The following is a 13699-nucleotide window of genomic DNA, read 5'->3' on the forward strand; positions in this document are numbered from 1 at the left end:
AAGATCTTGATGGATGGAGGAAGTGATTCCAATCTAATATATTGGGACACTTTCAAAAAACTAAAGATCGGCACAGACAAATTGTGCCCACCGAGAGGCCCGATCACCGAAATAGTATGAGGGAGATAGGTGATGCCTCTCGGCATCATAGATCTATGAGTCACATTTGGCAAGGTAGCGAACTTTCACCAGGAGATACTCTCCTTTGAGGTTGTGGATTTTTAGGACACTTATCACGATGTCCTCGGCATACCGTGTTTTGTTAAATTCATGGCTGTCCCTAACTATGCGTACCTAAAGATGAAAATGTCGGGTCCTAACGGTATCATCACGATCTCTAGGGATCTTTAAAATGCCTATCAATGCGATCTACTCGCTGTCGAGAACGCGGTCCAAAACTTGGATCCAACGCAGCACGAGCTGGACTATGTCCTCATGCAAAGGCAGGACTCGGGGGCTTCGACGCTAGCGCCACTGCATCTTGATTTCTGATCTTCACCTCTCAAAGAAAGGAGGCTGCCACCAGCCCAGTTCATGCCCTCGGAGCCCACCATGGCCCCCTCATTCACACCCATGGAAGATTCGAGGAAGGTCCGCTTGGAGAAAACTAACCCGAGTAAGACCGCAAACATTGGGAGGAGCCTGAACCAGGCACAACAAGATGAACTCGTCAAGTTCCTGATTGACAATTGGTACATATTCACTAGGAAACCCTCAGACCTGCCAGGAATCCAGAGGGAAATCGCTGAGCATTCTCTGAGAATCTGGGCCAACGCCAAGCCAGTCAAGCAACGCTTGAGACGGTTTGACGACGAACGGCGTAGGGCTATAGAAGAAGAAATAGCCAAGCTCCTTGACACGGGCTTCATCAGGGAGGTCCTGCATCTAGACTGGCTAGCAAACCCCATCCTGGTGCCCAAGAAGAACAAGTGGACAATGTGTGCTGACTATACAGCAGAAGCGGTACTACCCGAGGAGATTGGCTACGCTACACCTTGAGTCCGCGCCTATGACGAGGACACAACAGAGGAAGCCTTATAGGATTCCTTTGACAGGCTCGACGAGCACTGTGGAACAGCACTCGTCCGCTCTGCAAGATATCAGCAATAGCTGCGCAAGTACCATAACAAGCACGTTCGGACACTAAACTTCATGCAAGGCGATCTAGTTCTACACCGGGTGCAAACGACCAAGGGGAAAAACAAGTTTTCACCTCCTTGGGAAACACCGTTTATCATGGCCGAAGTGCTAAAGTCGGGAACGTACAAACTGGCAAGCATGAAAGGTGAAGTCTACACAAATGCCTGGAACGTTGACTTGTTACGATGGTTCTACGCATAAGAAAGCAGCCCTATACTAGGACCTAATTTACAGGTGGTGTTACCACCAACCCGCAATAAATATAGTAGACTCCATCAAAAAGACAATCAGTATGCCCCTGGGCTTAAACAAAGCAGCCCAGCAGATCACACTGACCTGCCGAGGCACTCTGGGGCTACACGATCAAAAAGTTTCCGACAGCATACCGCATTCGGGCTAACCATGTCAGGGTCTCCAATCAATCACCGCGTTACGTTATGCTAACCTATTACGGTGACCCTGGGGCTACAATCGACACCACGCGAAGTAAAGCCATTACTCAGGAAAACACAAAACATAAAGTGCAAAAAGTCTTATTCTAAGGCTAATGCAATTTACACATCATGAGGAGCAGAGCGGATTACATCCTCTACTCTCTCAGATTCGGCAATGGCACCTGCCGCGCCCCTGAACTCCGCGGCTAGCGCACCGACATCGTCTGGTTCTTCCACCGGTGGAAACCCGATCGCCATGTCGCGAAGGTACTCGCCGCTCCGGAGTGTAGCGGCCGCCAATGCCAACGCGGCCCCACGACGAACCGCGTGCCGAATCACTTTGGTAAACCGCCTCGGGACATTGCCGAGGTGCTCCTCTACGCTCACCCCCGCCGATGAGAGCACGCCAATAACACCACCACACGCCTCCAGCAAGGCAGCGTGGCGGTCCTGATATTGACCCGCCCTGACTATCGCGGCGGATGAGTCAGCCGCAGCATCGTCACGGTCACGCTCCGCCTCCGTCACCTGCTTGGTTAGAATGGCGTTGGCATCTTGAAGCCTCGGCACCTTGCCTTGGGCAGCGCCCAGTTGCTCTCGAGCGACTGGGAAGCATAATGAGAGCAACCACTCATCAAGACAAGACATCTTTAGAAGGGTGAATAGGGAATCTCGCAGGGAACTTACCAAGAAGTTGCGCCTGGGCTTCGGCGTGAGCTGCCGCGGCGGTGGCCGCCTCTCTCTCCGACCTAGCCGTCGCTTCTTGTATGGCCTCCAACTGCGCTAGGAGACGGCTCGCTTCATCGCCGGCCATCGCGACTGCCGGCGGAGCTGTGGCTTCCACCGCTGCAGCACCGCCCAGCGATTCGGGAGGACTATACTGTTGCGCACATTAATTTATATTGTATAATCCTTTTCTTTCCGAGTAGTTTAACCTTACCTATGGAACGTTGGTACACTGCTAATAATAAACACAACGGCAATACGTAGAGATGTGTACGTGTTGCCGGCCACGTGAGTGAAGCGTAAACTACAAAACTCGACCACATGGCTTGGTACACTTAAAGGCAAAGCCACATGCGCCGATCGATGCACAGGTATATATTGGTGTAAAAAGGTTAATTATGCTATGTACGGCCGGGAATCGATAGCTTTACCGGCGTGCAATCATGTTCGTCCAAAGTAGCTAGTTCATTTGAATGACGACTTGGGCCTTGTTTAGTTCGCGAATTTTGGATTTTGGGACTACTGTAGCACCTTCGTTTTTATTTGGCAAATAATGTCCAAACATTGACTAATTAGGCTTAAAACGTTCGTCTCGTAATTTCCCACCAAACTGTGCAATTAGTTTTTCTTTTCGTCTACATTTAATGCTCCATGCACGGGCCGCAAACATTCGATGTGACAGGTACTGTAGCAACTTTTTGGATTTTGGGGTGGAACTAAACAAGGGCTTGGTAGGGAAACGAATCTGTTGGGATGAACATGGGGTCACATTAATTTATACTATTGTATAATCTTTTTCTTTCCGAATAGTTTAACCTTACCTATGGAACGTTGGTACACTGCTAATAATAAACACAACGGCAATACGTAGAGATGTGTGCGTGTTGCCGGCAACGTGAGTACACCGTCCACACTCGTGAAGCGTAAACTACAAAACTCGACCACATGGCTTGGTACACTGGAAACGATGACGACTACCCAGTGAAGCACGTTAACGTTGCTTGTATTGTATGCCTGCCGTTTTCGTGCCTGACAAAGATCCACACTTAGCCCTCGTTTAGTTCGGCGCGGAATCGGCGCCGGCAGAGATACTGTAGCCACAGTAGGTACTGTAGCGTCTCGTTTGTATTTGGTAATAATTGTCCAAACGTTGACTAATTAGGCTCAAAACGTTCGTCTCGTAAAGTACAACCAAACTGTGCAATTAGTTTTTGATTTCATCAACATTTAGTACTCCATACATGTACCGCAAATTTGATGTGACGGGGAATCTTCTTTTTATATAGTGCCAAATTCTGGAAATTGGAGGAACTAAACACCCCCTTAAAGGCAAAGCCACATGCGCCGATCGATGCGCGCACATGATCATATCCATCACATCAGAAACGTTGCAGTGCCAGCTGCAAGTGAATGCGTTATTATCAGCGAGAGACAAGCAAGCCCTGCCTTGGTGATTTCTAAGACTCTTAAGAAAAACTTTGCAAGATAGTAATACGTACATTTAATTCTTTAAAAAAAGAAAATACGTACATTTAAAACGAAGATGCTTTACAATTTAATAGTGCCAAATTGAAGTTGAGTATTATTACACATATACCTAGTTCATTAAAGATGCCAATTAGCAGACACAAAGATGCTCTCAACAGTGAGTACTATAGACACAAAGACGCCAATTAGAAGACACAAGGATACTCCTCTCGCTAACGCTCGCCCCTCCGCTCGCTTGAGAGGCACTGGCGCCGCAGCTGGGCTTCTCCTCCCGGGCGCCGCCGCCACTGAGATCGTCCACTGTCGCCGAGCTCCTCTTCCCGCGCGTTGCTGCGTCTGAGATCCACCGCCGCCGCAGAGCTCCTTCCCCGCGCGCGGCCGCTGGTGGCTGGACTCCTCCCCACGCGTCGCCGACTCCGCGCTTCGTGCTCCGCTGCTGGGCTCCTCCTCCCCGCGTGAGCTCAGAGATCCTCCACTGCCGGGCTGCTCCTCACACGAGCTCCGATATCCTCCACTGCCGAGTTCCGAAATCCGCCGCCGCCACCGAGCTTCTTCCCCTAGCTTCCGCATCTGCAGAATCTCTCTTGGTCTTCAACGTCACCAATCTTCCATCCTGCCGTCGACATGGATCTTGTGGCCGGGGCAGTGGGCAGCATCGTCACCAAGCTCGGCGAGCTCTTGCACGGGGAGTACAAGCTGCAGAAGGGCCTGCCGGAGCAAATGGAGTATCTGAAAAATGAGCTCGAGAGTGCGCACACGGCTCTCCGCTACTTGGGTGAAACGCCGCCGGAGCAGCTGGGTCCACAGGTCCGGCTCTGGGCTCGCGAGGTCAGAGAGGCGTCCTACGACATGGAGGACATCCTCGATACCTTCCTCGTCGATGTCGTGGAGGGGGACAAGAAAGGCTGGCTTAAACATCTCCCGGAGAAGATGGCCAAGATGTTGAAGGAGAGCATGGCCGCCCCTGCTGAGACTGAAAGTCTCAAGGAGAAGATGGACAAGCTGTTGAAGACGAGCAAGGCGCGCCACGACATCGCTGGCGCGATCGAGGATATGAAGAAACGACTCCAGGAGGTGTCGGACCGCCGTGACAGGTACTCCATACCCGTTGCAGTGGCTGCGCCGGCCACCAAACTGGATCCTCGCCTTGTGGACATGCACAAAGAGGCAGCACAGATTATCGGCATCGAGAAGACGAGGGCGGAGCTCATAGCCATGCTTCAGTCATCGACCAACGGCCATGGAAATGCTGGCGCCTCCAGCAGCAGCAACCGGACCAAGATAGTTTCTGTGGTCGGAGCTGGTGGTCTGGGCAAGACCACTCTTGCCAAGGCGGTTTACGACGAGCTGAGTACGGGATATGACTGTCGAGCCTTTGTTTCGGTTGGCCGCAATCCTGACCTGGTGCAAGTCTTCACTGGCATCTTCTTTGGTCTCGACCAAAATAAGTATCAGGCCATTCGTGATGTAAAGGACCTACAACTGCTCATTGGCGAACTCCGAGAATTCCTTGAAAACAAGAGGTATGCATTAATCAGTTGTCACCAGATTACCTATAGTTTCTCTGTTTCAATTTATGATTATATATATATATATATATATATATATATATATATATATATATATATATATATATATCTCTGTGTGTGTGTGTATCTGCTACACTGCTTGTGCTGTGTGCTTACTATTGGGGAGCATACATACGTTTACCATTTAATTTGAAGATGTTTCTTTCTCATTATGTATCGATGATGCAGTTGTGGTACAATTAATACTTCTTCTTGGTAGGGAATTTATATTTGATAAACAAATCTAAGATGTTTGTTTTTTTCATTATGAATCAAAGCTGCAGTTGTGGCACAATACTCCTTTTTTGCTAGGCAATTTATATTTGATAATACAAAGTTATAAAGTACCACTGTCAGATTCTACCTTGAGTAGAGGAATCCGGATTTTCAACCTTTGTCTAAAAATCTATAATGTACCACTAGTATGTATTTTTCAAAGACTAAATAAAAGTGAGACATCACCCATATTCAATACTCGTATAGTACAGATGTAGTTCCCCTCTTCTTCTCCTTTGTACAGTATAGACGATAGATGTTCCAGGGTTTACTAACTCTGCCTATTCATTTGTACTGTCTTTTTGGTAGGTACTTCATCGTTATTGACGACGTATGGGATTTAGAATCTTGGAAAGCAATAAGATCAGCTTTGGATAAGAAGAGTAGCGGAAGTAGAGTAGTCAAAACTACTCGAAATCTTGAAGTAGCTTGTGGCGATGAAGTTTATTACAAGCTTGATCCTCTTTCACATGATAACTCAAAGAAGCTGTTTTATATGAGGCTATATGGCGGTGAAGACAAATGTCCTGCTCATCATCCTGAAGAGGCATCCCAAAAAATTCTGGACAAATGTGCCGGTGTGCCATTAGCCATCATCACAATGGCTAGCTTGTTGTTGGGCAAATCATTAGAGAATTGGTTTGAGGTCTGCAGCTCTCCTAGTTTCTATCGTGGCAGAGAGAACAAGCAAGTAGATGATACTGTGTGGATATTGTCCCTTAGCTACTATGATCTGCCTTCTCATCTGAAGACCTGCTTACTGTACCTAAGTGTGTATCCCGAAGACTATGAGATCAAGAAAGATTCTTTGATATGGAAATGGGTAGCAGAAGGCTTTATAGAGAAGAAAACAGGAACAAGCCTGTTTCAGCGGGGAGAGGAATACTTCCATCAACTCATAAACAGAAACATGATCCAAGGGGTAGAGTCAGAAGTGGAAGGCATCATACATTGCTGCCGTGTTCATGACATGGTCCTTGATCTTATTCGTGGTCTGGCAGGCGAAGAAAACTTCATCACTATCTCAAATGAGGATGGAGGAACATCATCACGACACAAGGTGCGCCGGATAGCACACCAGAACAGGATATTGCTCGATCAATCCCATCCTGACAGTCATAGGGACATGACACAACTAAGGTCATTGGTTGCCCATGGGTGTCATATCTGTGGTCTTGTCTTGCATCCGAGCATTAAACTCTTACGTGTGCTAGCTTTAGAGAGGTGCACATCAAATGAGTATGGCAGGCGCTGGCTTGAGCATCTTGGGAAACTAGTTCATCTGAGGTACCTAGGGCTACGAGGTACATATGTCGAAAAGCTCCCCGAGGCGATAGGAGCTCTAAAGCTTCTACAGACACTGGACTTGGAAGGTATCCGAGTCAAAAGATATGGTGTGCAAGTCCAACTGCCATCGACCGTTAGTCTACTAACACAGTTGGTCTGCATAAGATGTGACAAATACACGAAGGTGCCCGATGGGTTCCTCCAGAAGGTGACGCCACTGGAGGAGCTACAGATAAGTGTTTACAAGCTGTCTCTTGAGTCCCAGAGGCAATTTTTGAAGGAGATGGGCAACCAGCCCCTACTGAGGGTGCTCCGTGTGACTGACATAGGCAGCCTGGATGTGAGCATGCATGCTGTACTTTTGAAGTCACTAGCCAATCTGCAGGAGCTCCAGCATCTGCATCTGGATTATAATCTGTTTGGAATTAACTTTGCCTATGGAATTAACTTTGCCTCAACAGCCCGGATGTGGGACGAAGCCGTGCTTTCGAAACATCTCAAGCATCTGCATATACAAGGCATCTGGTTCCCTTGTGTGCCATCATTCATAGATCCCACGCTTCTCCCCAACCTTTGCTCCTTGGCGTTGCATGTGAATATGGACGAGGCCGGTCTGAGAGCCTTGGGTGGGCTGCCAGATCTCCGTTACCTCTGTATTCAACCGTCGTATTTTGAACTGCCGAAATATGGTATGGCCCCTGTTGTGATGCCAAACCTCCACGTGCTTCGGTTCACTGTCCCGGTCTACAAGTATGGGCATGGTACCCGGAGTGACAATAATCTCGGCTTCGACTTGGAGTGCCTCCCTTCGCTACGCTATGTCGAGGCACGTCTCAACTGTAATGGTGCCTTCCCTGATGACGTGAACAAGGCAGAGGCTGAGCTCAGGCTCCAAGCACAACTCCACCCCAATAGTTCCGCACTCAGATTCGACGTATTCAAAGATAATGAACATCTGATGGCACGACCAGTACACAGCGACGATGAAGAGGTACGTACCAGCTGCCTAACTTGTTTAATAACCACATTCCATTCCCCATTCCACTAACGCACTAACACGTACTACTTCTCCATTACAATATTATTATTATAGTAACAATATGCCCAGAAAATCATAGCCCTTCATTTTTGGAATTAGTAGGACAATTAAATTTTGTCCAGGGCGTCCTAGCTTCCTTGTTTAATTTCATCTGCCTATGCTACTGTACATATGAAGTAATTATTATCTCTTTTCTAAGAAAATAGAAACAGTTAAGTATATACTTGTTACTGTTGTCACGTACGGACTATATGTTTGAGTACGCAAGAACATTAATTTTTAACATGATGTTGGTTTTAAAAGTGTTGTGCTAGGCAAGTGACAAATAAATCACGTAAACCATCAACATGATTTTGCTGTTAAAAATTGATCTACTCATGTTGAAAAGATCATTACGGATAACGTTAGTCGTTCCACATTTAAAAAAATTAATTTTACAGGTATATCACTCTTGATCTTTATTTGTCAAGTTACAAGAAAAGAACATGTTAGTAAAGCAAGATATTTTATATCTCATCCACATGTCACATTATTGCATCAAACACCAAAGTTAGATAATGCGTGCATGTATATTAGATCTATCTAATAAGTAGATGTTTTCTCTATTTATTCTGTGTTTCTTCTATCACCTCTTATAAGAACAGGTAATATGTAATAATTTACAATTAGATCAACAGTTCACACACACTTCGAAGTACCGTAGTCTGTTGTTGATTGTTTTAGCCGACTTCATCCATCATTTCCATTGACCTTCATGAATGATCAATGCTAGACTGATAATGCTAATCAAAACTATTTTTCCTTACGATTTTTATTTCAGTCTTCGAAGACTCAGCCTTTTGCCTCTTGATCCTCCATGGGAGGAGTTTGCGGCTTAAGTTGGTGGATCTCAGGACGTTGGGAGCATTTTGGTACTCCTGTCTGCTGTCCCCTATATTGCCGTATGCATGGAGCTGGTGTCAGTCTACTACACGGTCACATATCTCTGTGTGCTCTTGATGGACCTTTGCGTGCTTTAAACCGGCCTCTAATAATGTTGATCGACGACCATCATGCCTGTTGTTTAGTATATTTGATTTCGCTCTAGCACTTATTGTTGGCGTACCTGCAAGTATGTTTGGACCATAAATGATATGTGTGTTTATGTTAAATGAGGCTTAAATTTGGTTTTCGTGTGCCTCGGCATGCATGCATGCCTGCCCATCTTCAAGAGCTCCATCGGGGGTCAGTTTGCTTTAAATTTGCGGAATTTCTCCAACCGGTGAAGCTAGCACTTTCATTCACTTTGTTGCTATGATCTTGGCTACTGTATTATTGATGTATTTAAATTGTAGTGACGAACGTTGTCACGGCTGTCGTGTCATGGAATTTATTTTAATTTGGGCAGTTACATGTGTTTTTTTCACAATTATTCCATTTCTAAGCCATATATGCACAAGTTTAGTTTCCCTCGCGCGTTACTCCCTCACCACTTCACCCTAGAGTCACTTCTGACGAAAAGGAAGAAGTAACTCCCTTGTATTCACTCTACCAAATTTTGAATGTAGTTTTGAGGTTCTAGAGAAGGACCGTGATAAAGCGGCACTGGTCACGCGCTCTAGGAGCACATGCGACGCGACTCCACCCTGCGACCGTTGTCTTCCTCCTCACGCTTGCGCTTGTCCTCGCCCCGCCCCCACCCCTCAACCCTGGCCTCCCCTAACCTCTAGTGCGATGGCTCCACCAGCGTCGTCCTCGCCTTGGCCCCCGCCCCGGCCCCCACTCCTGCCACCTCGCCGCACCATCCACCTGGCCCGCCCCTTGAACCCACTGTATGATGGAATTTTGGTATGTTGTAATATTATTACATGGTCTATTTAGCATGAGTGGAATGAGGCCTATAAAATAATTTGACAATTACGTGATGCCTACAAAATATGGGCTATATAAACATTTGGGCCTCAAAGATGAACGAGTTCCCCAATAACCATCAATTAGCACAATGGCTAATTAACAATAATGGGCTCAAGCATGGCCCATCCAAGTGTTCTCTCTCACGTGTGGCTTGCTGAGACATCTAGGTAGGGATGAAAACAGTACGGAAATATCCCATAACGAACCGCATCATTTTCTATATTTGATCTGATCGAATTCGTATTTTCGGACAAATTCGAATTCGGTTCGAAATTCAGAACATCAAATTCGAAATCGGAACAAAAATGGTTTAGCCGTTTTCCGACCGTTTTCTACTTTTCTACTTGTAATTCAGAATATCCCGAATTCGAAATTTGATTTAAACTGAATTTGGCACCCTAAATGTCCGGCCTTAGAAAAATTGTATCTTTTTCATACGTTCTAGGATGAAGATGATTTTTATATGAAAATTGTAGTTCTCGACGAGATCTACAACTTTCTAGTTTTTAGTTTCTTCATTTGAGGTCTTTAAGATGTTAAAAAAAATTAAATAAAGCTTCGACAGTATATTAATCGCGTACACGCGCTTGTTGCCATAGAAAAATCGTATCTTTCTTATATAGTGTCTGGAAATACTTTTTATGGAAGTTCTAGGACTTGTTAATTGTTACTCACTTGGTTCTGTACTTGATAATTGTTATGCACTTGATCCTACCGGTCAATATTCCGTATTGATTTTTCGTATACCGACCGTGTTCGACATAATTCTGCTCGAATTTGCTCGTTTTCGAAATTCTTGATATTCCATAAGTTCGTGTCCGGCTTTACCGCTTTCGCTTTCGTTTTGGTATCCAAATGTATAAGTAGAAAACGGTTGAGAGGTTTTCGGACTGTTTTCATCTCTACTTCTAGGCCTAGATCTTTTGGATAAAATAATTAGCGTGTTGCTAATTGGACACCTTGTCCTTCAGCAGGGACACCAGCGGCCCAACCAGCAGGCTGGCCGCTAGTTGAGCTATTGGAGCGAGCACTCAGCGCTCAGCAGAGTTGTCAAGAACACACAATGGTAGGTCGTGGGCAAGCTGAGAGGTCTCTCTGGTAACACGTACTTCTGTGTAGTTAAAAAATAAGAAACCTCCTTTCGACGATTCCCTCTCGAAAACAGCATGTACCTAACCACTCGGAATTATTGCTGCCATCGATCGCGGGCCCGTGTACTTATTATGACCTTTATTTTGTCGCCTATGTCATCTACTCGTAGAATGGTTTGGTAGCACGCCGCTCTCCGGTGCTCGTCCTGTACATGTGGTCGCGTCGACGTCGGCAATAATGGAGGGCCAGGGCCAGGGGGACAAGGTCACATGGCCGGCAGCCAGCTACCCTTGACTGACTGCTATCAATTGTTCATCAAAACAATTGATGGAGGGACGTGGAGCCTTGGCTGACTGCTATGGACACAAAAATCTCTGATTAGGGTCCTTGTTTAGATTGCCTTAAAATTCCAAATTTTTTCGCTCTCTTCATCACATCAATTTTTGGACATATGCATAGAGCATTAAATGTAGGTAAAAAAAAACTAATTACACAGTTTGGTTGTAAATCACGAGACGAATCTTTTGAGCTTAGTTAGTTCATGATCGGACAAAGTTTGTCAAATACAAACGAAACGTGCTACAATGTCTAGATTGCAAAAATTTGCAATCTAAACAAGCCCTAGGAGTCGCGTATGCCACGCTGCCAGCGATTTTGATTGATGGCCAAGGGACTGTCGCGTGGGCTCGATCACCCCAAGTCCCCCTAAACCACCGTATGAGTCCCTCCTCATGTTCTATTTTTTTTATTACTACTTCGATCCAGTGCGGGTCCTAGGATTTTGAAGGTCCCCTGTCGAACTCGTCGCTACGGCCCTCTGGATCAGGTATATAATCTTATCTTAAAATATATATAGATGCTAATTTTACTTGCAAAACAAAAACAAATCCAATGATATATACATTCACAACACTACTAGAAGCAAAAAAAAAAAAAAAAAAAAACTTATGTATAGCACTTTTTTGTGACTCAACAAATTGATTTTCTTGTCTTTTACGTTTTCTTTTCTCAGCCGCCGACAATTATTTCTTAGGTAACATTCTAAAATTCTAACACCTCATCAGAGTACTAGAAGTCTGAAATACAATACAAATAATTAATTTATATTAAAAAACAAACAAGGAAAAAAATACCTAGGGCCTGGACTCTAATGAACTAATCGGCTGAAATTCAATAAAAATAATTAATTTAGATTAAAAACGAATAAGGAAAAAATACCTAGGGTCTGGACTCTAATGAACTGATCGACCAATTAAGATCGCAAAACCGCAAGAAGTCATCGTTGATGAGCCTGGAGTAGTGGAGCCTGGTCGCCGCCGGCCCACCACCGTGTCCGTATCTCCATTGCCACGCGACTCTTCCTCTCCGAGTCGCGGTCTCGTGAACGTCTCGCATGGCCACGTGGGGAAGCTGCAAAGAATAGAAAGGCCAACGTTTGCTAATGGATTTTGGACTATAGGGTTTGAGGGATCGTATACCTGGGCTTGGGCCCCTCCCTCGCCTGGGCGTCGGCCATCGCACCGCGTGCCCCTCCCCTAGGGCCGGCACTGCTCTGATCATATGCGTTGCTTGACTCACCTGCCTGAGCCTGCAGCATCCATGTTCAGCTTTTTGAGTCCATGCAAATGCAAAAGCATCCGTCTGGGGGTCACATGTTATAAAAGGTAGTGCCTGGTTAGCTGCAGAGCGGACCCTTGCCCTGCGTCGCTTCGTTCTGCTACGTTGTACTCCATCCGTGTGGGGGCTCTTGCTTGTGCCCTTGCCCTTGCAGATGAGGTTCAGCTTCAGCGTGTCCTGCTGCTGGATTCATCGCCGGTGACGAGACGCTGCCGTTGCTCCTCCATGTCAATCAGTGGCGACGGTGACATTTGGGTTGCGGTCTTTACTCTTGAGCGAAGACCAAATCGCGGAGATATTAAAGCCAGGAGCAGAGACGCCCACCAAGCAGCCGTGGAGAGCGATCTGTTAAAGCTCAATAAAGCTTTTAACATTGGATTTCGGCAGGAAACAGGCATGCTGGGGAGAACTACGTGCTAGGTAATAGTTACAAGAGGATAACACAAATGAACGCAAGATTTATGCATGCACCATATACGGGAAAGAATATTGCTGCGTACCTTCAAGACGGGAATTATCTACAGACGTAACTTCCACGAGGCCGCTGTCCAGTCGCTGCTGCAGAGCCGAAGGGAGCGATTTGATACCTGGGCACTCCCTAATTGTAAGCTGACAAAGACATGAGTATTCTTGTGGTTCTGGCCCACTGGGCAAGGATGCCAGGCTTTTGCAACCGTGCAGATCGAGGATTTTTAGTGCTGAGGGATCTATGATGCATAATGATTTAAAACTATATTACTAACAGTGACATATAATTTATATAAATTCTTATTTTAGGTATGTTACTCCTTCCGTTCGTTCTTATTTTCTAGATGTTGTAACATGGCCACCGCGAGTGGCGGAGACCTACGCGATCAGCAGGTAACGAGGACATCTCCGACCCGTTACCGAGACGGAGGCCCAGCTCCCACGCCTCCAAACCTGGGAGAGAGATCGGTTTGTTAGATTGAGCTTGCAGGTTGCAGACGGCGGCCTTGACGCGGTCTCCGCCCGGCCGTCTCGTAGGCGTCTCCGCCCAAGGAGAACGGAGGCCGCTCCGCTAGGAGACTAATCAAATGCCAACATTGTTTGAGTATGTGCAGGTAACCGCATGAAGGCGCTCGTGGGCTGTGCAGGTGCTCCAGCATGGTCTCCGCCCG

At 46.3% G+C, this 13699-nt stretch overlaps 1 protein-coding gene and 1 long non-coding RNA gene across 4 annotated transcripts; one reads left to right on the forward strand and one right to left on the reverse strand.

Moving 5' to 3' along the window:
* Nucleotides 1–3912: 3912 nt before the first annotated feature.
* Nucleotides 3913–9333, forward strand: LOC136535349 (putative disease resistance RPP13-like protein 3). The gene is made up of 3 exons (XM_066527636.1): nucleotides 3913–5311; nucleotides 5942–7910; nucleotides 8779–9333. Exons 1-3 carry the CDS (start codon nucleotides 4413–4415, stop codon nucleotides 8806–8808), a joined length of 2898 nt encoding a protein of 965 aa, XP_066383733.1. The 5' UTR covers nucleotides 3913–4412; the 3' UTR covers nucleotides 8809–9333.
* A 1934-nt stretch (nucleotides 9334–11267) lies between these two features.
* LOC136535350 (uncharacterized) lies at nucleotides 11268–13263 on the reverse strand. 3 transcript variants are annotated; one of them, XR_010778978.1, is made up of 3 exons: nucleotides 13061–13263; nucleotides 12162–12905; nucleotides 11268–11296 (listed from the first exon to the last, which is right to left on the reverse strand). It is a non-coding gene; the product is annotated as an uncharacterized lncRNA (long non-coding RNA). The 3 variants fall into 3 exon arrangements; XR_010778977.1 differs by lacking the exon at nucleotides 11268–11296 and adding an exon at nucleotides 11608–11760; XR_010778979.1 differs by lacking the exon at nucleotides 11268–11296 and having other exon boundaries at nucleotides 11922–12531; nucleotides 12615–12905.
* Nucleotides 13264–13699: the final 436 nt, after the last annotated feature.

Source organism: Miscanthus floridulus, unplaced genomic scaffold (genome assembly GCF_019320115.1).
Source record: "Miscanthus floridulus cultivar M001 unplaced genomic scaffold, ASM1932011v1 os_2701_2_3, whole genome shotgun sequence".
NCBI lineage: Eukaryota > Viridiplantae > Streptophyta > Magnoliopsida > Poales > Poaceae > Miscanthus > Miscanthus floridulus.

Excerpts from the sequence above, each read along its gene's own strand:
- LOC136535349 (XM_066527636.1), top strand. The coding sequence starts at position 4,413 with ATGGATCTTGTGGCCGGGGCAGTGGGCAGCATCGTCACCAAGCTCGGC. Across the intron at positions 5,312-5,941 it reads GAATTCCTTGAAAACAAGAG|GTACTTCATCGTTATTGACG; the intron begins GTATGCATTAAT and ends TCTTTTTGGTAG. Across the intron at positions 7,911-8,778 it reads TACACAGCGACGATGAAGAG|TCTTCGAAGACTCAGCCTTT; the intron begins GTACGTACCAGC and ends TTTTTATTTCAG.